This window comes from Metopolophium dirhodum, chromosome 1 (assembly GCF_019925205.1).
Source record: "Metopolophium dirhodum isolate CAU chromosome 1, ASM1992520v1, whole genome shotgun sequence".
Lineage (NCBI taxonomy): Eukaryota > Metazoa > Arthropoda > Insecta > Hemiptera > Aphididae > Metopolophium > Metopolophium dirhodum.
Genome location: NC_083560.1, coordinates 82,412,617 through 82,440,282, shown reverse-complemented (window position 1 = coordinate 82,440,282; position 27,666 = coordinate 82,412,617). Strand labels below are relative to the sequence as shown.

The following is a 27,666-nucleotide window of genomic DNA, read 5'->3' as shown; positions in this document are numbered from 1 at the left end:
CGTTACCGTCGCCCATGGCATTTGTTTTAGTCGTCAATGATGATAAGTGTGAAAGTGTATGCGGGTACGGCTTTATTATACGCACACACTCCATGTCTACATGCACCAATTATGTCAACGGTACACCCAACCAAAAGTGAAAATCGTGATTTTTTGCTCAAAACACGCTTTACAGGAAAAACTCTCACGCATCGTAGAGTGGGTTGGTTACATTAATTTTTTGTTTCGTTACAAAGAGGATAATTTTCTACTTTGATTATTTATTTCGTTGCAAACATAATAAAAATAACTAAAGCTTGTGAAAATCGGTCATATTAATAATCGTATTATATGGTTTAGAAATAGAATTTTGAAAATCCGAGTCCAATGCATCCTGTAAGGAGTATTTCTCCACCGCCCCCCCCCCCCCCAAAAAAAAAATACATTGAAATCGGATCACTCTACGAGACGTGAGAGTTTTTCCTGTAAGGCATGTTTTTAAGCGAAAAAAACGTACAGGTTCATTAAATACCAGATGATCGTGTCTCATTCAATCTATTTCAATATTACGCGCCATGAAACTGCACGTTCCAAATTTATGTTGAATCATCTCTGTATAAACGCTGAATTGTACCAAAATGGTATTTACAAATCAGATTATTATAGTTGCAATATGTAACGTTGTTTTTAAAATGTTTGTATAATTAAAAAAAAAAAAATTTGGTACATTTTAACGAATTTAATACGGGCTAGGTACTAAATTTGGTATTTATTTTTTGAATTCTAAGACTTATATTATATAATTCATATTGGAAATTCATTATATTAACGTATATAATTAGTTATAGTTAAATGTATCAATGGAAATAAAAAGGTGAACATATTGATTTTTTTTTTTTTAATTCTAAACTATAATATACCTATTAAAAAAATATATTTTATACCATATTAATTGTTCATATATTTTAACTTCGCTTTGATATCAATTAACTCGTTACCCCACTACTCTAGCAATGGTCAATGATTTTATTGGGTATAAAAGTAAGAGTATATAATTAATAAATAATTATATTTGAATAGATGGTCTAATTATATATGTTTATTACTATACAAGATACAATGAATTATTAAACACACAAAAAACAAATTAATAAATATATTTATGCCTTGATAACGTATAATTTAAGGTATTGTAAAATAATAATTTAAAAAACACTAGAGGAACGTATTCATTTATTTTAGAATGGTTTTCTTTTAAAAAAAATTGAATTTCAATTTCAATTTTTACTCATTGAATTTAAATGAATTTAAATTTCAAGTGAACTTTCCGAACACTGAATTACGGTCAGTTTCCTCAGTTCTATGATTTTCATAAGATTTCATAAGTTCCAAGACCATGTACAAATGGAAATGACTTCGTAAAAAACATAAAATAATTTGATTATGAAATACTTAGTGGAAGCTAATTTTACCACCGAGTACGCATTTATCCACTGGGGGCCACTTCGGTCAAGACTTAGCATATTATTATATATTTTACAATATTATGAACTTAGTTATCTTCGATTGGTGTAATACTGTAGTTGTCACGTTGTTTTGTGCAAACAGCATACAAAATGCAATATGCATTCTGTATATTATAGAATGTTAAATTGATTGGGTTTTTTTTTTTTTATTTAGGAATAAATGTTCATTGAATGCATCATCGGAAGGATTACTGTTCCCCAGACACTTGACCAAAGACATGAATTTTCCAATTTACCGAAAAGCCTTTTGTAGGACATTGCCGTTGACTTATAGCTCTACCAGCGATATGCCCATTGGGTACCCCTCTGTTTATTTATACAAATTCTTGCCAGAAGTCTTTAATTCTTCTCTAGACGATAATAAATGTTATTGCCCGCAAGAAGGGTGCTTGCCGGCTGGACTTTCAGACATATCGCCGTGCTACTACAGTAAGTCAAAAATACCGTATTGATATTATAATAATATTATCATTACGAATAAGTCATTACCTACTAAAACCATATTATAATATTATATAATATAAAGTATGCATTATAATTATTGTTTTATTTTGGTGTAACTTGAAATAATTTATATACCTAATATAATAATGTTGATAAGAAAACGTTGTTGTAATATTTTATAAAGCATTGATAAGTATGTCGGAGAGCTAATTTTGATGGTATATAATACAATTTTTTACTTCCACCGTATCCATAAAAGTTTTTCTCATTTGTATTTAAAAGTGATGAAGAACAAAAGAGAGCTTTATGGAAACATGATAGGTCATATTATTATTATACTATTTAAGGCGATACATTTCGTATACGTTTTCCCGCTTCAGTTTGTCATTTAAGCAACAATTTACCGATGATTTAATGTTGTTGTTGTCAATAAGGGAAGGGGTAAATTATATTAAAAGTGTGACGTTTCCACTTTATTATTGTTTCCACCGCGGTCAACTCAACGGACTACAGCAAGTTCCGCATTATTATTACGATCATCATGTTTTATTTTATTTTTATATTTCACTCGTTGATTTAACTCTGCGAATTACCTTACAGATATACCGGTGGCAGTGTCGTTTCCACATTTTTACGGCGGCGATCCGGCGTTGGTGGACAATGTCAATGGAATTGCTCCCAACATGGAAAAACATCAATCGGTAGTTGCCGTACAACCGGTAATGAACGATTTTAATACGATGCCGGTTATAACACCGTTTAAAAATGTCCGTTTAGAGTAAAACCTTAGTGAAAAGTGTCCATGGCTATAATATAATATTATTATAATAAATCGCTAGTGAAGGATTTATACGTAGATACGAACTATCCACAAGTCGATAATTTTTATGGAGGTCTGGAAGCATATCTCTCGTATTTTAAGGTTCCAGCAACTTGTAAACAAGGGTGGATCAAGTCCACTCAAATCCCAGAGGCCGTTATACTTAGATGAAGGCCCTCAAACCGATGAAACACAGTGCTGTATTTCATTTCAGATAATTGTATAATTTTGGAGTAACTACCTACACATTACAGCCATATGCATAGCTTTATGATTACTATTATGGTTATTGAATTTGAAGTAGAACACCAAAGTATAAATTTAAATACGAATTTAAAAATTGTTCATTAGATTCGCAGCAATATCATAAAATACCTACTTAAAGCGTCGCCAGTATGAAATCAATTAAGTTTAAAATAATAAATAAATAATATACTAAAATTAACATAGATCATTAATTATAAGAAGTATTTAAACTTTTAACTAATCATAAAATTGCTTCTAAAATTGATTATTTAAATAATGGAAAGCTTTATAACGATTTTGTTAGATAATGATTTTTGAATTTAAAAAATACATAAATAGGTAACTATTTGATATAATATGGCCCTCATAATCCTGTGAGCGTATATTTTGTCCACACGCAACAAAAAATAAGTATAGGTAAAAATGAAAAAGTTCCAGAGACATTCATGTTACTTTTGGTATCGGCCAAAATACGTTTTCACTGTAAATCAAAATCCCCAGGGATTTTTCTCATACTTACGAATGTCGAATAATAATCACAACGCAAGTTCACTAATAGTTTGAGTCCAGCTATACTTTGTTCGGATTACTTTGGATGACTTTGAGGACTTTTTAACTGGCATCGTATATGTGGTATATTATAGGGATTACACATTATATGTATAAATGTTATAAAAAATATATATTTTTAAAATATCGATATTAATTCTTTCGGTATAAGGTCAACCGATACCGTTCCATTGTCCCGAAAACTTCACTAGATACTCGATATAGTTAATACAAAAATAAATTTGCTTTTTTCTCTATAAAATGTACAATTGATTAATATTATTTGTTTTAATAACCTTGCTATAGAATTCGGCATAACCGGCTTGAATCACCCAAACGTTAACGCTCTGCGGGTACAATTATATTATATGCCACTGCAGACTTTTTTTTGTACTGCAATAAACATCAAACAAAATGTCATTGTTTAAAAAAAATCTTACGTTTTTTTTATTTTTATTTTAACAAGTCATAATGATTTTTTTGCTCATATTAAAAATTTGCGTCATTAAAACCGGAAGTAAAACTAAAAAAAAAATCACTCGCTCTTCAAACGAAATTTGTATTTGTAGCCCGGAAAGCAAAAAAAAATTAAATTAATAAATATCTATCGAAATAATTATTCTTAAAAGGTCAAATAATCGAACCAGAAAATAGCCATCGGTAAAACAAAAGGTTCTCAATCCGACACCTATGCATCTACTATGGGAACAATGGACAATATTCGAATTAACCACTTAGCGATTGTATGGTTCATTGTGCTTTTATTTCCTCAGGATCTTGGTATACCCTTGGCCGTGGACATCAAAATCCAGTTGAACCTGATCATAAAGGCCACGAGGTACGTGAGCCGCGCCAAGAAGTTCAACGGATTGACGTTGCCGATATGTTGGTTGCACTTGGTAAGATTTAACACGCATTACGATAATTTTTAGGGTTAGGTGGGCGATAGAGGCAGCTATAGTGCTTAAGTAAACCATAATATCAATATAATCAGTTACCTATCTGATACTGATTGATTGTGTTCCCGGTCGAGAAACATTGCACCCGCCGCGATAATCCATTATGATATCAACTAACGTTTATGATGGAATTTTCGTATATTTTATTCTCTGGTGAACCGAAGCATTGCGCGGCGAAGGTAATCCGTGGAAAAAATTTAATATTATGGAGGCGGAATAATACTAAATTCCGGTTACGCCGAGTAGTTTTTTACAATAATAAAACTCTGTGTGAATGACACACCCGTCTCATTTGTAATGTTTTTTCGTTTTTTTTTTTTTAAATACTAAAAAATCTATAAAATTATAATAATAATAATAATAACAAAACGAAAAAAACCCATAAAACTCTCCACTACTGTATTGAAGGTCTTGACTTTTTCTTATACCAGATCTTATGTCGAGTTCTAAAAGATTTTACTTACAGCATGGCCAAATGCACTACGGTATTGGAATTGTGTTGAATCAAAATACAAGTTATTTCACAAAAGTAAGAAAAATTTTATAACGAGCAGGGATGGTCACTATTCACTTGATCTTTAATGGTAAAAAAATGATAGGATATACCATATACCTGGAAAGTACATTTTTTTATTTATATTTTCTGGCAACCATATTCTTTGATATACTTTAATTGTTGTTATGTAGGTATATGCGCAAATCTTAAAAAAGTGTTCAGAGTAAAGCGTTAAAAAAATCGATCGGTATAATATATTGCGACTGTAATAATATTATACAAAATATGACTTTTATCGCTTTACGTATTATTTTTTTTTCTTTATCCTGGACGTTATTTTATTATAATGGCTTCGTGTGCTTTATACGCCTATAACATTATAATAATATATCACTTATAATTTTTATTATTCACGAATTAGGTACCTACGCGTGTTAGGCAATCGATAATATTATTATTTCCGAAACGCCTTGACTGCGTGCAATTAACATTGGGTATATATATGTTGGTATACGCAAACTTTCGACGTAAGTACGTGCCGATATAATACATAATAATATATACACACACTCATAATATATAATAGTAATAATAATATAACACCAGCTGTACGTATAGGTACACACACACACACACACACATAAATATACGTATAATATTCGCACTAAATAGAGTTATTAATTTTCGATTGATTCGTTTCAAACGAAATGATTAACATCGCAGCTCATTTGCATAACTCGGGTGCAATTAACTAATTTCACTCGTGTTCGTGTGCGTATACTGGTTTTGGTATATTTATTTTTTTCCAACGTTCATCAATGGCTGACGTGTATGCATAAATTACCATCGTGTTCCAAGGCTCACGGTTCTTATTAGCGACGAATAAATCGCCCGGGGCTTAGTGTCCGCGCAATTTGTCTGCGGCTTAATATACGTCGATTAGTGCGAATATAACAATTTATCTCGTTTAAAACAATATACTACATCGATAAGCCATTTATAATAAATTCAATAACGACGATTCGCTATTCACAGGCAACTGCCGCGGCGGTAATAACAAAATTGTAGGTTTCGCACTTTCGCAGTTACGATGTGGGTAGGTACTTCGTAAGCGAAAAACATAAATCGTATCGTTCGCGTGGCACGGCGATTCGCACTCGACGGCGCACGCAGTAAAATAATCAGAGGAGAAGTGAACATTTACTTTGTTTCGTCCAAACGAAAGAGGCGTGAAACGCATAGGACGATACGTATTATAATAGGCAGAGTAATAAAATTATAATATTGCATTTTTATGAATTAGAACACCATAATAGTGGCTTATAAAAATGGTAAACATCGCGAAGAGTGTGAATCGAGCCGTGAACGAAATCATCGGGCCGTACCTACGTTAAAAATATGTAATTACATTCTTACCCGCATAGGCCATAGAACATAATATTATAATATTAACAGTCGAAAATCGCTTCCGGCTGACCCCCTATAGAACAATGTGGAAATGCAATATGCGAAATAATATAGTTCATAATATTTTCGTCTGTAGGTATACTTACGGAAAACCGCACCGGTACGCGAACTGCAAACTTTTCCGATAAAATAAATCCCAAAGGAAAAACATAATATTTTTATATTAAGCCGACCTAAACAATTTCAAAAATCTAATCAATATTATAATATATTAATATCAATTCTCGGGACAAGAACTACGCTGAAATAGCTTTCTTTAATAATTAAAAATTAATAATCGTCAATTATTGGGTTTTGCTCGAAGAAAATTGATCTTATGTTAGGATTTCGGGTTCGTTATAAACATAAAAAACAACTAATGAAAATCTGTTTGTAAATTTCTTGCTAGAGCCTTTTTTGACTTTTAATAAAATATAGAAAAATACTACAGGGTCTACAGTTATTGATAGTGATGCATTTAAAATAATTTATATTTATCAGCTTTTAGTTATTTTAATACTCTAAATATACAAGGTTTTTTTATAGAAATAATCAAGGCTAGGCATTAACAAATTAATAAATTAATAATCTGAAGTGCCGTCGTTGGATGGCCCTTATTCTATCGTGTCTACATGCTTATAAAAATTATATTCTATCTCTTCAGCCAATTGTACTAAATATGTTTACTAAATATGATTATCAAAGAACCTAATAAAAATTCTATAGAAAAAAAGTTAGTTAGTTATAAGTCAAGTTAACAGTTACGATCATTTTAACTAGGTATCTAATAAGGTTACCTAACTGGCTGTAGTCATTTTGCACCAAAATTGACCATAAATATATACAACATGTGTAATTTTTACCATTTTTTTTTAAATTCGTTTGTAATTTGCACCAAAATAAGGATATGTAATTTGCACCATCCACAGGTAGTAAGAAATAGGAATTGTAATTTGCACCTAAATTAAAATCGATAGTATCTCGACATAGTACCAACTTACAAGTTGTTGTACATATTGTTGTAAGTTTATATGAAATCGTATTATTATGAATATAAAAAAAGTTGGCAAATTAAAATAATTTTACATATAATTAGTTGTATAAACTTACAACAATATGTGTATAAGCTCAGCTATTTTATAAATAAAAATTAAGCTAATGTTTTATAGGATTATAGACATCTTTATCGAAAACTATATTGCATACATTTCTTTTTTTTAATTTTACATATAATTATTGAATTGGCTAACTTTTTTTTATATTCATAATAATACGATTTTATATACACTTACAACAATATGCGTATAAGCTCAACTATTTTATAAATGAAAACTAAGCTAAATTTATATTAGGATATAGAAACTTGTAAGTTGGTACTATCGAGATACTATCGAAAAAATAATCGATTTTAATTTTGGTGCAAATTACAATTCCTATTTTGGACTACCTGGGGGAGGTGCAAATTACATACCCTTATTTTGGGCAAATTACAAACACTACTTTCGACTACCTGCAATTACAAACTCCCACCTAACTAGTGGTTTAAAATATTTCCCTTTAACTTTGCCTCTATGTAAACTTATAGTTTTAAGTTTTTAATAAAAATTTAATTTTTTAATTGTCATATTTAGAAAAATATTTACCGTGTATTTTATAGTTCATAGAATGTACAACATTTAATCAGAAAAAAAATGTAATTACAAAGAATTTTGAATTTTTTTTTTCAAGAAAATACATAACTAAACACAAATATATTTTTATAAATAAATCTACTGATATAGGAGAAACATTAGTCGACTATATAACAACTATTAATAGCCACGATCCGATGAATTATTAGTATATCCATACTAGATATTTTTATTTATTATTTTTTATCGCGGATTGTGCCTATTTCAATTTATAATAACGGTACATAGATTGTTTTTTTATTACGATATATTATACTTAATTTGTATCCTCCTACTTACTGTATTGTGGCAGTATATGTTTTAAAAACTATACTTATTTAGTACTCGGAATTTACTACAAAAAATTGCTCTTATAGAAACATAATATTATATAAAGTAGAATACCAGCTTATAATATATAGGTAATGAAAGTGGTTGGATAAACATTTTTATTTCTTTGAAAATAACTTAACTTATTAATTAAACTAAGTTAAGTTAATGATATTCGCTATCTTAATTTTAACTTTACTGATAAGTACAAAATATCTATTCATTTATTTAAAAAAATAGTAAGCTATACAATATTAAATACGTACCAAACTTATTAACCGTGTTATAAAATATCAGTAACTGGCCTTGGAGATAAGAAATATTTCACTGGATAATTAATATCCATTATTTTATTTATTTTGATATATGACAGTTCTAGAGAACCATAAGGGAAATTTTTTTTTGATAATCACCCCCCCAAAATACAACCGTAAATACGCGTCTCACAGCGTCTTGCCGTATACACATATTTTATCGATCTTTATATACAGTATATTATGTATATTGTATTCGTATTATATATATATATTATTGTGTTACTATTTAGCACTTAGATGGTACTTAAATAAATTAAGTATAATTTATTACAGTTATTGTGATAGGACTAACCACCAGTAGTTATGAATAAATAGATAAATACAATTGCGTATAGGCGTGGGACTATAATTTTATATTTACTGAGTCAATGGCCTTAAATTATAACGTTTAATAAAAGATTTTCCTGATATCAAAAGGGAAAACAATAATAACAATGATCATCGAGTCTAATAAATATCCGACGGATGATGATGTTACATGATTCGACGCTCTGTCGGTCGTTTCTTCAATGGCATTCAACTCGATTCAAATTGTTGTTTGCCTGGCCTTCGGTGTCGAAGTGAGAAAAACGGACATAATATGACGAATAGACAGCGTGTGGGTGAGAGAGAGAAAGACGATAACATTACCTATCAGACTTGTATAAAAATTCGGAATTGGAAAAAAAAAAATATCGAAATCCGTAAAGAGGTCAGCGAGTTTGTCGAACGCGTCGCACTCAAATTCTGCACGTAGCTACTTATAAAAATAAATTATTTAATATTTATTTATTTGGAATTCATTGTGGGTAATTCGCGGTTTAATCACAAATCATACGATACACAAACACGCAATTTTTAAGTGTTTCGCGAGTTGCGATGAATTTCATTGAAAAAAAAATAATAAAATACATTGACATACACACACATGTCACATACAACCACACACTTCCGACTCGTGTTTTTTTTTCTAACAATGATTGGTATTGTTATATAAAAACGTTGTTCCAATAATTCCTATATACAGGCTGATTCGTTTAACAGTAATCACTCATTACCTCGAAAAGTATTATTGTTTTTTAAAAATATTTTTCCACTTATTACATTTTTGTTTAAAATGCATTAAATGTTTGAAAAAATATTATATCTTATCATCATAAATTATTAAGTTTTAACCCTATAAAAAAATAAATACCCTATATACAAAATCTGATTATTTGTCTGTGAATTTCACGTACGTTTCCCCAGCCCCCCACATATCAATTTTCGTAAATTTTCTTTTGCCAATATTTAGTACGTTATTTGTTTGAATTTGTTTGACCCGAATCAGAATTTGTTTGACATCAGGTACCCCGGAAAATTCAATTTACCCGTGGGGGGCTGAGGAAACGTTTCCCCAGCCCCCCTCATAGGTAAATAATCGTCTTTTTGAAATTTTTCTTTTGCCAATATTTAGTACGTTGTTTGTTTGAATTTGTTTGACCCGAATCAGAATTTGTTTGACATCAGGTACCCCGGAAAATTCAATTTACCCGTGGGGGGCTGAGGAAACGTTTCCCCAGCCCCCCTCGTAGGTAAATAATCGTATTTTTGAAATTTTTCTTTTGCCAATATTTAGTACGTTGTTTGTTTGAATTTGTTTGACCCGAATCAGAATTTGTTTGACATCAGGTACCCCGGAAAATTCAATTTACCCGTGGGGGGCTGAGGAAACGTTTCCCCAGCCCCCCTCATAGGTAAATAATCGTATTTTTGAAATTTTTCTTTTGCCAATATTTAGTACGTTGTTTGTTTGAATTTGTTTGACCCGAATCAGAATTTGTTTGACATCAGGTACCCCGGAAAATTCAATTTACCCGTGGGGGGCTGAGGAAACGTTTCCCCAGCCCCCCTCATAGGTAAATAATCGTCTTTTTGAAATTTTTCTTTTGCCAATATTTAGTACGTTGTTTGTTTGAATTTGTTTGACCCGAATCAGAATTTGTTTGACATCAGGTACCCCGGAAAATTCAATTTACCCGTGGGGGGCTGAGGAAACGTTTCCCCAGCCCCCCTCATAGGTAAATAATCGTATTTTTGAAATTTTTCTTTTGCCAATATTTAGTACGTTGTTTGTTTGAATTTGTTTGACCGGTTTTGGAATTTGTTCAACATCGGGAAACCCGTAAAATTCAATTTACCCGTGAGGTCTTAATTATTAGTTTAAATATAATGGCAATCAAATTCAAATTCAACTGAATTTGCCTTTTCAAGGGCAGTCGTTACTCAGAATTGGATTGACATCCAGTACTTGTTTGCTTATAAAATGTTTCTTTAGAACATAAATTGAAAAATAATAACTGTTAATAATAATAATAATCTTGTATAATATAATGCAATGAGTTTCAATCTTTAAAAACAATAAAAACAAAATAAATTGTACAAAAACAAATAAAAAAATACCATAATAGAGCTTTGTTCAAAAAAAATCACCATGTTAATTTATCAAATATTTTTTTAAAACACAACTTTCAAAAATAAAAATATTGTTTATTAATAATAATAATTATGCATGCAATGAATTTTATCTTTCAAAGCAAAAAAAATTACTAAATCAAAAAAAAAAACATCTTGATGCACTTTCAAAGAAAAACAGTACTAAGTAGTATTTATATTATATTAACAAAATAAACTTCAGTCACTTAAATAAAATTGACCTAAATCATTATTGGTTTAAGAAGAACTTATAATCATTGTCATCATCATAAAAATTCTCCAATGGTATTTTTGAAAATATAATAATATAATACGTACATTAAACAAATATATATATTACAACATAAGTTTTTAGTAGGTACATTCCTACTTACTTAGGTATTATACTTTTTGCAAACATTATGATGTCTTAATTAAATATTAACTTTTATGTTTTTATTTTAAAATCTATATTAATATAGAATAGGTACTCCCTTTTTGCCTTTTTCGACGCACAATAGGGATCTAGTTATAGATTTATACGGTTTTACTATTTAAATTCTACTTTATACATAATAGGTATTTTATTATTTTTCAAGGTTCGAGGTTTTTAAGATGGATAATATGAATATGGTAGGTAATCAAATTCAAATTCAACTGAATTTGCCTTTTAATGGCAGCTCTTACTCGGTATTTTGTTGACTTGCAAATTAACCAAAAGTTGGCAAAATTTATATTACCAACCTGATTCATCTGCATATTTGTTGATAACTGGTATACATTTATATTTACATACGGCTAATTTTTACCACCTTAAAACAATAGATTAATCTCCTAATTATAATTTTATATTAGCAATTTTGATTACCTTTATACTTGTATAAATAAATATAAAATGTTATGTTAAGCACATGATTACATATTTATTTCAATAGCTCTCTGTATATTAATTTATTCACTCGAATTTGTCAGTTTTCAATTTTTTTAGTTTTTTTTTCTGTAAAGACCAATAAAATTTTATTTGTTTAGTAAAAATGCGTGAAAATTTAATATAAGGCTCCTGATATATCGTTCTAAAAGCAGTTGAAAAATATTAAAAATACATAGGCACAATTTTTTTTATAAGCATTTAAAGTTCAAATTTTGACTAAATTTAATTATTATATTGTAGTTGAAAATTTATAAAATGTTCAACTTTTATAGCTAAGGATTGAAAACTGAAAACAAGGCTCCACGTAAATAGGTTATATATAAATTACTTTATTCACAATAATATCATCAAATATACTTGGTAATATCATAGGCTGAGTGACCGTTTTCGCTCAGAATCGTTTTTCTTATACAATGATATTATATCATTAAATTCAAATTTAACACCATCCATTACAGTGACCCACTTGTAACCTACTGTACAGCAGAGCAACATCCACTTACCCACCTTTTTTTTGTTTGTTTTTCCTGCTGCTTTTGAAAACTATGTATTATTAGCTAACTAACACACATCATTGTAAAATTAATACATTTATTGCCCAGCGCATATTAAACTATTATATTGTATTGCGACATTTTGCAGCCCAAATGACAATATAAATACAAATCAATAATTTTCTGAATATTAATATGATATTACCAAGTATATTTGATGATATTATTGTGAATAAAGTAATTTATATATAACCTATTTACGTGGAGCCTTGTTTTCAGTTTTCAATCCTTAGCTATAAAAGTTGAACATTTTATAAATTTTCAACTACAATATAATAATTAAATTTAGTCAAAATTTGAACTTTAAATGCTTATAAAAAAAATTGTGCCTATGTATTTTTAATATTTTTCAACTGCTTTTAGAACGATATATCAGGAGCCTTATATTAAATTTTCACGCATTTTTACTAAACAAATAAAATTTTATTGGTCTTTACAGAAAAAAAAACTAAAAAAATTGAAAACTGACAAATTCGAGTGAATAAATTAATATACAGAGAGCTATTGAAATAAATATGTAATCATGTGCTTAACATAACATTTTATATTTATTTATACAAGTATAAAGGTAATCAAAATTGCTAATATAAAATTATAATTAGGAGATTAATCTATTGTTTTAAGGTGGTAAAAATTAGCCGTATGTAAATATAAATGTATACCAGTTATCAACAAATATGCAGATGAATCAGGTTGGTAATATAAATTTTGCCAACTTTTGGTTAATTTGCAAGTCAACAAAATACCGAGTAAGAGCTGCCATTAAAAGGCAAATTCAGTTGAATTTGAATTTGATTACCTACCATATTCATATTATCCATCTTAAAAACCTCGAACCTTGAAAAATAATAAAATACCTATTATGTATAAAGTAGAATTTAAATAGTAAAACCGTATAAATCTATAACTAGATCCCTATTGTGCGTCGAAAAAGGCAAAAAGGGAGTACCTATTCTATATTAATATAGATTTTAAAATAAAAACATAAAAGTTAATATTTAATTAAGACATCATAATGTTTGCATAAAGTATAATACCTTTTTGATTTAGTAATTTTTTTTGCTTTGAAAGATAAAATTCATTGCATGCATAATTATTATTATTAATAAACAATATTTTTATTTTTGAAAGTTGTGTTTTAAAAAAATATTTGATAAATTAACATGGTGATTTTTTTTGAACAAAGCTCTATTATGGTATTTTTTTATTTGTTTTTGTACAATTTATTTTGTTTTTATTGTTTTTAAAGATTGAAACTCATTGCATTATATTATACAAGATTATTATTATTATTAACAGTTATTATTTTTCAATTTATGTTCTAAAGAAACATTTTATAAGCAAACAAGTACTGGATGTCAATCCAATTCTGAGTAACGACTGCCCTTGAAAAGGCAAATTCAGTTGAATTTGAATTTGATTGCCATTATATTTAAACTAATAATTAAGACCTCACGGGTAAATTGAATTTTACGGGTTTCCCGATGTTGAACAAATTCCAAAACCGGTCAAACAAATTCAAACAAACAACGTACTAAATATTGGCAAAAGAAAAATTTCAAAAATACGATTATTTACCTATGAGGGGGGCTGGGGAAACGTTTCCTCAGCCCCCCACGGGTAAATTGAATTTTCCGGGGTACCTGATGTCAAACAAATTCTGATTCGGGTCAAACAAATTCAAACAAACAACGTACTAAATATTGGCAAAAGAAAAATTTCAAAAATACGATTATTTACCTACGAGGGGGGCTGGGGAAACGTTTCCTCAGCCCCCCACGGGTAAATTGAATTTTCCGGGGTACCTGATGTCAAACAAATTCTGATTCGGGTCAAACAAATTCAAACAAACAACGTACTAAATATTGGCAAAAGAAAAATTTCAAAAAGACGATTATTTACCTATGAGGGGGGCTGGGGAAACGTTTCCTCAGCCCCCCACGGGTAAATTGAATTTTCCGGGGTACCTGATGTCAAACAAATTCTGATTCGGGTCAAACAAATTCAAACAAATAACGTACTAAATATTGGCAAAAGAAAATTTACGAAAATTGATATGTGGGGGGCTGGGGAAACGTACGTGTGAATTTCAATATAATTATATCTAAAATCAAATTTCGAAATGAATAGTCGAGTAGTGCTTTATTCTTTACTTTTGATAAGCAGAGTTTAACACTAGTTAACTACTAGTTTGAAATTTGATTTGTACGGATCGGAGTTCTCAGAAATATATTGCTAAGTACAATTATGATACCGAAAATGTTTAATTACTTGAATTAAAAAAAGTAAGAAAAATCAAAATTTAAGAGCTACAAATCGTGCGAAGAAAAATGTTTAAAAAAAAACAGTGCGTGGTTATCGTTAAAAAGAATCATCAGTTTTGACTGGCTAACATCTAAGATCTGTAAAATTTTTATCATTTTTTTTAATACACGAACAGAGAATCTACGTGTATTATAATAGTACCTATAGTATACTATGTATGATAATCTTTTACACGCAAGTCTTATTTCCTGATTAAACCTTAATCTTATGGAGTTAGGTTGGAGAAAATTTAAACGAGTGAATATAAAGTTGACATTAAGTCCGTATAGAAACACCTAACCTCGGAGCTAGATATTTTAATTAACCCGGGCCCTTTTTATGGGTCAAATGGAGGAGGGGACATCTAGATTGACACATAGGGAGAACTATATTATCTCTGTGGTGTCTCATGTAATATGTTGTTTGCCCCCCCCCCACATTGACAAGGCTAATCAAAAAATTATTATGTTATTAGTACTTTCAATAAATTATGACAAAACAAACTTAGGTACCTAAAAATAAATAAAAATATTTATGGTTTAATGTCATATTGCATAATAATAGAGAATACGTTTACATTACGAAAAAATAATTGAAAGCAGTTAGCATATAGCTTATCTTAAAAGTTACCTACATAGAAATTTTTTTTTTAGTACTTAAAGTTAGAAACAAAAGAAAAATAACGATTAGGTATATTACGTGCAACGGGATTTGATAAAAATACATTTATTTCACAATAATATAATATAATGACGTATGACATAGGAGCATATTATTATAATGATTTGTTCTTGGCAACGCGTGATGGAATCGACGACGATGATTTCTGAGGATCCGTTTCACGACCGAGTTCGATTAGGAAACTTTAAATTTAATGTTTTTTTTTTATACAAATAACCCAGCTTGAAAGCAGCAAACTCAATAGAACAATATTATTTTATCCTCTGAAACGTAAGTGTCAGAAGTTAAAAGCACATTAAGTCGACTGCTAGACTTAAAAAAAAACTTTACCGAAAATCTCGGGACCGAATGGGGATTATATATAATATGCAACTTTGCACTGCAAATCGATATCGAAAAACGACGAATCGACGAGGTTGCGCGTGCATGTAGGAGGAATATAATAATATATATTATACGCATATGTGGAATATTATGTCCGCTGCACATGGTGGCACGTGGTTTTCCTTGACATTCGGCCGTCGGATATGTATTGTCGTAGGTACGGATAAACAATAATAATAATAATAATAATAACAACAATAATAGTGATAATAATTTTCAAACGGAGTTTACTTTGTATCATTACATTATTATACTGCTGCTGAGCCCATCGTAATATCCATCATCGATCGTATAGGAATTTCTTTTGCGCGGAGCCAAGGATGGGAAATATCAGATGAAATATGAGTAAACGAAACGTCATTACATCCGATATCGACGGTCGTGCGTGTACACAAATGCGGACAATACGACAGTCCGATAATTTTATGTGTGCGTACTTCCCACCGCATAATATTATCTCAAACATCACCGAAATATGTTTCAAGTCTGCGCCGAACCGGAACAGGAAGTCGCGACATTTCAGTGGGGGGGTTGCTTGACGCCCCGATAAGTGTATAAACATATTATTGTATAATTATCATAATATTATATCTTGTAAACGGTGATGAAATTCCTCTATAGTTCTTCGTAGATTTTACGATTCAGCAAAAATTAACTACTTGAAAAAAAATTAGAAAAATGTTGAATCGTAATAACTATAGTGTTAAAATATGTTTTGGTTTTTTCGATCCATTTAAAATGACGCTTTGACGTTTTTTTTTTATAACTCGAAATTTCGGAAAAAAAATTATATATTTGGTATTTTTGCTGAATTTACTTAAAAAGCAAAAACAAGTGTTGTTCTTTTCAAAAGTAAATCCGGATACATAAAATATGAACACATAAACGAAAAAAATAGTTAAATATTGATTCAAAATCGATTGGTTTAATTTAAACTCATTGAGATTTTTTCTACATTTTAGAGCAATATTACGAGTTTGGTAAAACTCAATTAATAACTCTGAAACTCCATACCTACCTGCATACTTCATAAGAACTCGTTATCGACCAGACTCTCTATAAAAATCATTAGTAAATAATGGCTCAGATAACTAATTAGTTCCTGTTCATCAGGATAAGTTTAAAAAAAAAAAAATATACTTCCCTATAGATAAAATACAACACTGGGCACGGGTTATAGACCTTAACTTTTTAATTCTTATTAATGTTCAGAGAGAAATTAAAAACGTATACCTAACTATAACTATATAAGTCAATAGACTTCGATTTTAACAGACTATTTGCCACTAACATAAAACTATCAACTGTGCAAAAAAAACATCATAAAAACGTACGTAAAATGTGACGGTAATCGTTGAAACTGCTAGTGACTTAGCCAGTAAAACTTTTTTCATCTCACTTTAAAAGTGGGCTTAAATACTACTCGGCGGGTTTATAAAATGCCATAACATAATCGATTTAGAAAAAATTGCTATTGTTTTTTCCCGTACGCCTTTGCACACGTCTAAAGCTCAATACCGTTAAATCAGCACAGTATATATTATTATGAATCAGTCTACATTTTAACACTTGGCGATTATATGGAACATACATTTTGACCGTTTGCAAGCAACCAAACTAAGTTTCTTACAGGAATCGTCATTGACGTATTATAATATTATTATTTCGTAACGACTTGTATTCTACACGGTGTTAAAAGCTTAAAATGGGAGACTGTACACGAATATTAGAATATAGATAATCATTTTATAATACCCACCGTGGCAAAGCGTTGAATGCTATCCGAACTAGTCGGGGCACAAGGATGTTCGATAATAATCAAAGTTGTCTGACAAGTGGGTCATAAGCGAATATATAATTGAATAAATTAATGTTGTTAATTATACATATACGAATACAAAAACGTTTAATTATTTTATTATTCTCGCTACATATTATAATATTTTTTAAATTATTGTTTTTGTTTTCCATGACTTACGTGACCTATTGAATAGAATGTTTGAGTAGGTAATCGACATTCGTCTTCAACGTATACTTTAATATTGCTCGGCATATTATGGTTAGCTCAGAAACAAAAGATTTAAACTCACCAACTTATCGATTGGAGATCATGATACAACATCAAAATGACAATTAATAACTGGTTTGAATAATTATATTTTTACGATAGGTACCTAGTTGTCCTTTATTGAGGTATATTAAAATAATTTTAAATGGTACTAATCATACCTACATAATTATTTACCGTAGCGAGAATTACATAGATATACATTCTATATATATCTATATATTAATACAATTAATTAGCGTTTATTATTACGGTTATTGTGGTCTGAATCACACTGAGTTTGATGAATGTTCGATAATTTTACAGTAATTTAAGCGTTAACGCCCTTGCTTCAATGGTTTTGATAATATGAACAAAATAACATTTTCATATCGTGATTAGTGTCTTTCAGTGCTTGCTGAAATTCTAAAAACAAACAAAAGTTATTTAATAATAATACATCTAAATAAATTAAAAAAAATTATAAAATGTCATCAACTATAATATGGTCAATAACGTAAAATGGATTCGAAACAGACTGGGTTTCTTTCTAAAAAGATCTATTTTAATTCCAACTACTAACTGATATATATATATATATATATAATTATGCGATAAAGGCTTTGAAAACAAATTTAATTTGATCAATTTGTCTTATTTAGATTTTAAGTACTAAAAACTTTTAACAACATTCGATTTTCAAAACGTTACAATTAACGCTTCTTTTTATAAATAAATGGAAAAATGTTCATAGGGTCCATGTAATCATAATATTAAGACGTTCAAAAATGTTTTCAATATCAAAATCTCAGAAATTCAACGGTCGGAATGATGTAATAAAAATGCAATTAATTTATTATAATATTCAGCATAAGTATTGCCTATATTAAACTCCTTAGAAACGGTGCGTATAAAATGGATGATAACGATAAGACCGGGAAATGTTCTAAAATTGTAATAATATCATTAAACATCCTGAAATGGTTATTATTGTTTCTAAATAAATTATTTTATGTTTTTAAACTTGAATGACAACGGCTTTAAATGCTCATCATTTACTTAGTAGTTATGTATTTGTAATCTTAAAAGTTAAAATGTCATTATAATATTGACCATCATATCATGCCCCTTAATATTTTTACGTCCATATAAGCACTTAACCATCGGCGTAACTAGGAGGTCTATGGGGGGGGGGGATAAGCATACCTTGTAGTAGTTTATATATAATGATAATCAAAACAAAGGTCAACTATGGAACTATGGCCCAAAACAGATTCAGTGGTTATAATACATATTTTAGAAGGATAATTATTATCTAGTAAGATTATAGATAGTGATATTTGATTAGCATTGATTTAATAGGTCGTACAGTTATAAAATATATGTTATACTCAGTTTATTGTTGTTTACATTATATTTTTAATGACGAGGGGGGAAGCACTTTTACTATATGGTTAATTTTCAACATATATATTACAGGACTCCCTAGTGGCCCAGTACCTGTTATTGCTACCAAACTCTAGTGACGTTCATTGTTGGGTTGAAGGGTTGGGTGGGGGAGGCTTTTCGCCATACGAGTTATTTTGAACTTTGAATTTCAAGGGCCCTTGATGTAACTATTAAATCCTAGTTACAACCATCATAACCGTAATACGTCATATGGCCATCATGTCACTTCGAAATGAATTCACACGACGTGTTTTGTTCGCAGGAAGTGAAGAGCCTGCCGAGCTCGTTGAACGCGCTGCTCTACCTGTGCTTCAACGTCGGACCGGTGCTGGTCAAGGCGGTGGTCGCGCTCACAGCCTCAGTTGGATTTTTCCTCGTCGGCCTGTCCATCAAGCGGTTCGGCCGAGGTCAGCAGAAACAACCGCATCTGGTCAACGGGTCGGCGGCCGGTGACCACGAGAGCGGTCGTGGTAGAGGCTGTGAAGACGACGACAACGACGACGACAGCGGTCGCGGTGACGACTACGAAGACGACGGTGGTGGCGCGGAGTCGGGTGGGCTGATCGTCAAGCGTGGGCTCGTCGCCGGACGGTACTGCGACAAGTCGTACTTGCCGTTGCACCACGTCACCATTCCGGGGTCGTCGTCGGTCGTCGTCGATTACGACCACTCGCAGGACTATGCGAGAGGACGATGACGATGAGACGATAGTAATACTACCTACCTATTTATATATTATTATAAAATATTTTGTTATTATTATAATATCGTCATCATCGTTATTATTGCCTTCATACACCTATTATATAATTATTGTATACACGCCGATGTTGCGTGATTTAAACGTTATTTATTCATTATTATTGTCATATACCATATTATATTATACCATGTACACGCCACGGGTGCCAGGCTAGGTTAGGTTAGGTTACCTAGCCTAACCTAACCTATAACCTATACTATATATATATATATATTATGTGTTTATGGAGATTGATCTGGCAGTGGAGCGTAGGTACATATAACATATCGTTCCCGCGATTAAATTGTATCGAGCACTTGTGCCCACCATATATTTTATATCTACATAGTACACACTTCGGTTAGTTCGATTTTGTACTCCGTCAGTGAGGAAATCACTGTAAATCTGGAATAATGGTAGAAAAAATTATGCATGGGTAGGCTATGTGGATGGGTGTGTGGCCGCATGGGTGGAGATAGACGTTTATCCGTAATATATTTGAAAATCTTCTGTCCCGGCCATTTTGGGTGGACCGTGTGTTGTGGAAGGTATGGTCAAAAGCACATAATTGTATGCAATATATACGCGTAGGGATTCATGTATTGGGAATTTTTTTGAACTTGTCTACGTCACATTATCATGAAATTTATATGATTTAATTTGTAAGACGTCATAATTTCAGTGGTTTCACACATAGAATCATGTCTGGCATTATATATCAGTTATTGTTTTTTTTCACTTTATTTCCGATGAAAATGTTTGCCTTAATTAACATTCCCCCAGTATAACGTATGTTGTATTCTTCTACTTATGTTTCGACTACACTTCTACTCATTTTACCGCCTACCTATACGATTGAAGTAGGACTAAGATAGAAAAAGTCAATAACACCGCAATTATTATTAATACACCCTACACAAGTGAATATAATACGTGGTTTAATGAGACATCGAGTGCAAAAGCCGTAACACAATGTAACATTATATACGCGACCCTTACGTTAGATACCATCAATACATATTATCGAAGAATTTTAACTCGTTCCCAAGTCCAAGCCCTGACCGTCTACCACGCGGTCCGACGTATCAATATCTTTATCATCAGCGAAATTAATTTCCTCGTTCACATAAACTCAAACCCGTCGTACATGAAAACGCCCTCCATTCTGTTCGGGTCGGTCGTGCCAGGGCAAAAGCGGCGAAATCGTTATGTGCCGTGAAAAAAATTCGGTAGAGCAGTGTTGTAGTGCATCATAACAATATAATACACCGGTAGGTAGGTGGGTACTGCTCCTGATACGCCCAGATTTCGACATCAGATTTTATGACCCTACGTATGATATATATATCGCAAGTTCCCCGAGGAGATAACGATTAAAGGGGGCGCGGAAATAACCTGCGCTGACACTGCCGTGACGTCGCCCCTAATATATATATATATATATATGTTATATATATGCGTTATTTTTTTTTTTTTGAACTTCTTTGACGATCGAATCCACCCGAAAATGCTGAAATAATCCGTTTCTGGGGACAATATACACAATATAAATTCAACGGAATCACCACCTCCAACGCTTACGATATATATATATATAATATATGAACGATAGAAGTCACACTCGTCAAAAAAAAAAAAAAAAACTGTTAATACACATTATATTAATGTTAAATATTATACCTACTACTTACTTAGTTGAAGAACGTTTTCACGCGAAGGATTTATCGAAAACCTTTGGAACATCGCCTCCATACATATAATACGCTGTCGCCGTACTATAAATGGTGGAAAAAATATTACGTTTCACTCGCTTGCCTTATTGCACTCGTGATTGTTACTATTGTTTAAGATGTGTACCTACTTATCATAAATCGAAATACATTTTTGTGGCAACTGCAGTGATAAAAAAAAAAAAAAAACGTGCAGTGTATTTAAGTTGTACGAAATATTTGTTATGAATATATATATAATTAGTTGTTTTGTATATAAAAAAATATGTTTTATTTGTATATATATATTGTATCATATATTTTGATTATATTCATTAAAAATAAAAACAATTGAAATAATTATGCTGATTAAGCAATAATAAAAGTTGACATATATTTTATTTTTTTTTATATAAATTGTAACACCTTTGTACAATTAATATACAATTGTAATGGTTTCTTTGTTGAACATTATATAGTTGCAATAAGATAAAATAAATATTTATTTTAGCTATTATATTTCCGTAGATAAATCATAATAATTATGTCCACATAATATCTATACAGTATTTTCGGTAAAACGTTTAAAGATTGACGTCGTTTATAGGTCCATAATATCATGTGTTCATATTATTTTTTGTAAGTACTTACCTTTTGAAAGGTATTTCTGTTTTTTTCTCTTCAGTATTCAATTTCATTGGATTTATTGGAAAACAAAAACGGTTTTGACATTTAAATCGGAATCAGTAATTTAACCTAAATCACTACTAATGAGTAAGGACGGACAACTTATATTATGATTGTGCTTAAAATGCGTTTGTTTTCATTTATTTATATCAAATTATAAAAGGAATCAATTACAACATATTTATTTTTTATCAAGATCAAATATTAATTTATAGTTGACAGATGATTTTTTCAATAATTCTACCTTTGCATATTATAAAAGGACCTATTATGTTAGTTCTCTTCACGGGGCACAACAGCCTAACAGGTTAAACCATACATGCAAAAGTTTATACATGGGTAAACATTATAATATCTATGACAGTTCAAACGCCTTGTTTAAATTGAAAATGTTAGTTCCTACACAAAATTAGACACATATTTTCTCTCTCTATTTAAAATGTAGCTTAAATCACTACTAAGGATAAGGACTGACGTTAGGATTGTGTTTAAAATGGGTGTGTTTTAATTTATTTATATGAAATTATAAAAAGGATCAATTAATTAATATATTATTTATTTTCTGTCAAGATCAAATGTTATTTTTTACTATAACATAGTATTTTTTTTCTATGGCCTTTTAGTTGATTTTCTTTGGTCTATTATTATACTCATGGTATTATTTTTAAATACTAATTCATCTTATACCTAGAATTTATTCATGAATGGTTTTACCTAATATATCCCACATAGGAAATTAAATACCTACCTTAAATAACCTAACCTTAATTTTAATAATATTATATTATACGTCACTACCTATATGGTTTCATATCATAAACGGGTAAGTAATTTTATCGAAAACACAGTATTTTTTAATCAATTACATAACTATAGGTTAAACCACTAAAATCTGATTACACCTTAGGTTTCAGAACAAAATACACATAGGTATAAAAATCAAGCAATATAATTTTTTTTTAAATTGTAACTTCTACTTATCTTAGAATATGATATGCCAAATTTGTACACATTATCGGTCAAGTTTGGGTTTAAGTTCTGGGTTTAAAATTTCAAGTCATACTAAAAATAATTTAAACAGTCCGAATTGCATGTTAAAAATATAGGACTTTAGACCTTAATATTTTAAAATTTAACTGCACATGCATGCTTACACAATTAAGAAAATCTTTATCATGTTATTGAAATTATTAAGTTGTGTAAAATCTCATATTTTGAATACCTTTTTTAAATGTTTGCACGAAACTCAGTAAATCATAAACGGTATACTCTGCGGTAGGTTATACTATAAATAACATAATGCTACGGTTAGGTTACTTACCTTTTTTATTTTGTACAACTTACCTTTTTAATCGATTTTTTTTTTCGTTTTTGAACTGGACCTTTTTACGTGGTATCGAGATTCGGAGGAGGGACTGCTGTTGGCATTGTCTCTCCATCGTTTATTGCTGCAACAAAATCAAAAATTCCCCGCTACCTGGTGAACATTCTTTAGCGCATGGTAGTGTAAATGTGTCCACCAGGGAGTAGCGGTCGCAGGGCTTATAAAATCGAAAAATATGGTTTCACAAGGTGATGGTTTGAGTCGCAGCCTCCTGAGTCTTCTCGGCCCGGCTTGCTAGCCCGTCGGTAACTTGTTAGCCCGTCTGCAGTACTTGATAGCCCATCAGTTAGTTGCTAGCCCGTCAGTATTTTTTATTTTTTTTTTCGAACTGGACCTTTTTACGTGGTTTTGAGATCCGGAGGAGGGACTGCTGTTGGCATTGTCTCTCCATCGTTTATTGCTGCAACAAAATCAAAAATTCCCCGCTACCTGGTGAACATTCCTTAGCGCATGGTAGTGTAAATGTGTCCACCAGGGAGCAGCGGTCGCAGGGCTTATACAATCGAAAAATATGGTTTTACAGGGTGATGGTTTGAGTCGCAGCCTCCTGAGTCTTCTCGGCCCGGCTTGCTAGCCCGTTGGTACTTGATAGCCCGTCTGCAGTACTTGCCAGCCCATCAGTTAGTTGCTAGCCCGTCGGTATTTTTTATTTTTTTTCGAACTGGACCTGACCGATATTATTTAAAATGATATTCCTGTCATAGTAAAAACTCTCTCATTGTCGTAATAGGTACTTAACCTCGTGCATAACCTATACGAAAGAGAAATGAACAATAGTTGTATAAATCATTTAGATTTATTCATTCATTTCACTCGGAATCCATTATGATTTTCGAAAGTTTGATATCGTACAAATAGTTTCCGTATGAAAAAGACCGTGCTGAATTAACTTCTGACTGGATTGACAGATATTTACTGATATAACTAGATTGGATTTAAGACTGTGACATCTACTTTTAAAATAGTCCTTATTGGCCTGCTGAAATAATGCACCGTTATATTTTATAAAATTAAATTTAAATTGTATTTTTAGATTAAAAGATGAAATAAATAAACAAATTACCTGCTATCAGTTAAGTAAGGGTTTTTTTCATCGCCCAAAAAATATGTGAATTCATATTTACGCACTACCATGGCTACTGGGTGATAAAAGACTAAATTATCCCATTGTTTTTACTGTAGTAAAAATGTACCTAGTTAACAGTATAAATTTAGAAAACGCTGGAGATGTATTTGCTAAACTTAAAATTAATGGGTATCCTCATTTTCTAGCGAATAAATAATTGTTTTAGAGAATTTATTTTGCTTTTATAAAAGTTATATACCTATATAAGATATTGATTTATTTTATATAAATGTATATTATATAATATTTACATAGTTGACGATTGATACAAATATTGACAATACTCCTACTACTCTTTTGTTTTGCTACATTAAATTTGTCTTCTACGAGTTTTTAATGCATTCATTATTGATCTTCATAGGTCAAGTAGGTAATTAATTATTTATTACCTTTTAGTTTATAAATTAGTGTTTACTATTTATGTTGATGCAATCCACGATCTATCAAATATTTTTATATGGTCTGGTGAAATTACAAAATGGCCTACATGAAACCTTGCGCACACGAAAAAAAAAACCTGAAACGACGCCCCTGATTTAAGTATATTACATCAATTCAACAGAGTTATACAAACAGCTATAATTATTGGACCGGATCAGATTTCATCTCGGTCTGGTAATGTTTGATCGCAATTACCGTCTTTATTATGACGTAGTTTATGGCCGAACGGCTTGCTAGTTGCAACTAATGTGACCGGTGCCCCTCGTCGTTTTTCAGCAGTTGTCTTTCGATCTTTGCGTTGTTTAGCTGTGTCTTACTATCAGTTTTTCGCATACGTTTGATCGTCACTGTGATCACCGAGCCCATTAATAAATCATTTGATTTACAATGTTGGTCTTACGACTCGTTTGTTTCGATCACACTTTTTTCTTTTGATTTAATATATTTGAAAAACCGTTTGGTTTCTACGTTTTGAAATATTATTCGTTATATCTATAACAAAATGTTGGCTTACCTAAACACAAAGTGAACAAATGAAATGTCTTGTTGCGTGTTTCATAGGAATCTGCGATAGCGAATTTCTATTATAATATTACATACAAGGCTGATTCGCATTAATATTAAACATCGTATTTAAGTAACAGATTTCCATTGCGATAACACCATATTATATTGTGCAGAATACTTGCAAGGGAGTTCGAATGTCAACAGTAGGTAGTACTAATCCGAGTAATGCATTAACATATTTATTGTACAGCATATCGTTTAAAATTGTTATTGATATTGATATAAGTACGCACTTTTAAAAATAATCAGATCGCTTATAAGTATTATTGTTTTATGATACCTACATAATAATTATTATGTTTTGAATTTTTTAAAGCCCGGCGGCACCTAAATGTTGTGCAATGTTGGTCAACACAGCATATAAGTGCTACATATCGATTGGAAATATGATATATTTATCTCGAAACAGATCCAAAGTACTAACACAATATAATTATTAAGGACATAACATTGTGTTAAACATTTTTCTGCCACAGGGCGATTCGTTAAAGTACACTTAAATCTAACTTTTACCTCGTCTGTTAAATACAAAATGTAATACAATAAACACATGTAAAAACATGCAAATGTATAATATAATAGGAACCTTTAACGCAACACATTTGTACAATATAGTTTGTATTACCTGTATTTTATAATACTATATACAATAATTCAATCTCTGTATACGAATAGGTAGTCACCCACTCATTATTTTTGAAAACTATGCTATTATAAATAACTTTTTTTGATAGTTTAATAGATACACGTAATTTCGAAAACTTAATGCCACCCATTGTGTTCTATGCTCCCATGCCCTACGTTGAAACCATCACTATAACTGACTTTTGATTTTACACGACCATCTGACGTAGGTGGGTACACTCTGACGAAAAGGAATTGACGAAGGGTATTCAAAATAGCTAAAACTGGATGTATAATCAAATTACCCATATTATTCATAACCCTCTATACATATTTTTGAATTATGTTTGCGGGACACGAAACTTTGCGCTCCTAGAACAAGACTGCCACAACTCAAAATGTATAGTTTTGAGAAAAATTAATTTGAAGTTTGGACCTAAGATATTTTAATGAGTTTTTTACTTATGCGTTTAAATTGAACACTTAAATACTTACAATCATACTTTACAATATTAATTTTTCAAATATTTGGAAATTCACTCGTAAATCCAAAAATTTAGACTTGTGGCCATTTACAATTTTTTAAGTAAATGCAAGACTGCCATATTTTGAGATGCGACTGTATTGCATACAGAAATTGATTTTTAGATGGCCATTTATTAAAATATGGCAGTATTGAATTTAAGCCATGAAAAAATGCAATTATAAATTATAAAATGCAATACTGCCACAACTCTAAATATTGGTGTTTTTCACTCAACATATTACACGATAATTAGTTTTTATTCAGTGCAAGAACGCCACAAGTCGAAATAAGGCAG

The 27,666-nt window shown here is 30.7% G+C and overlaps 1 protein-coding gene across 2 annotated transcripts in view; it reads left to right on the top strand.

The window, feature by feature from the left end:
• LOC132935651 (scavenger receptor class B member 1-like) overlaps positions 1 to 22,469 on the top strand; it is a 113,873-nt gene extending 91,404 nt beyond the window's left edge. For both annotated transcript variants that reach the window (XM_061002246.1, XM_061002247.1), the window contains exons 7-10: positions 1,660 to 1,934; positions 2,550 to 2,668; positions 4,338 to 4,463; positions 19,828 to 22,469. In XM_061002246.1, coding sequence (XP_060858229.1) covers positions 1,660 to 1,934; positions 2,550 to 2,668; positions 4,338 to 4,463; positions 19,828 to 20,262 — 955 coding nt within the window. In that variant the 3' untranslated portion in view covers positions 20,263 to 22,469. The remainder of the gene's footprint in view (positions 1 to 1,659; positions 1,935 to 2,549; positions 2,669 to 4,337; positions 4,464 to 19,827) is intronic.
• The last annotated feature ends 5,197 nt before the right edge of the window (positions 22,470 to 27,666 follow it).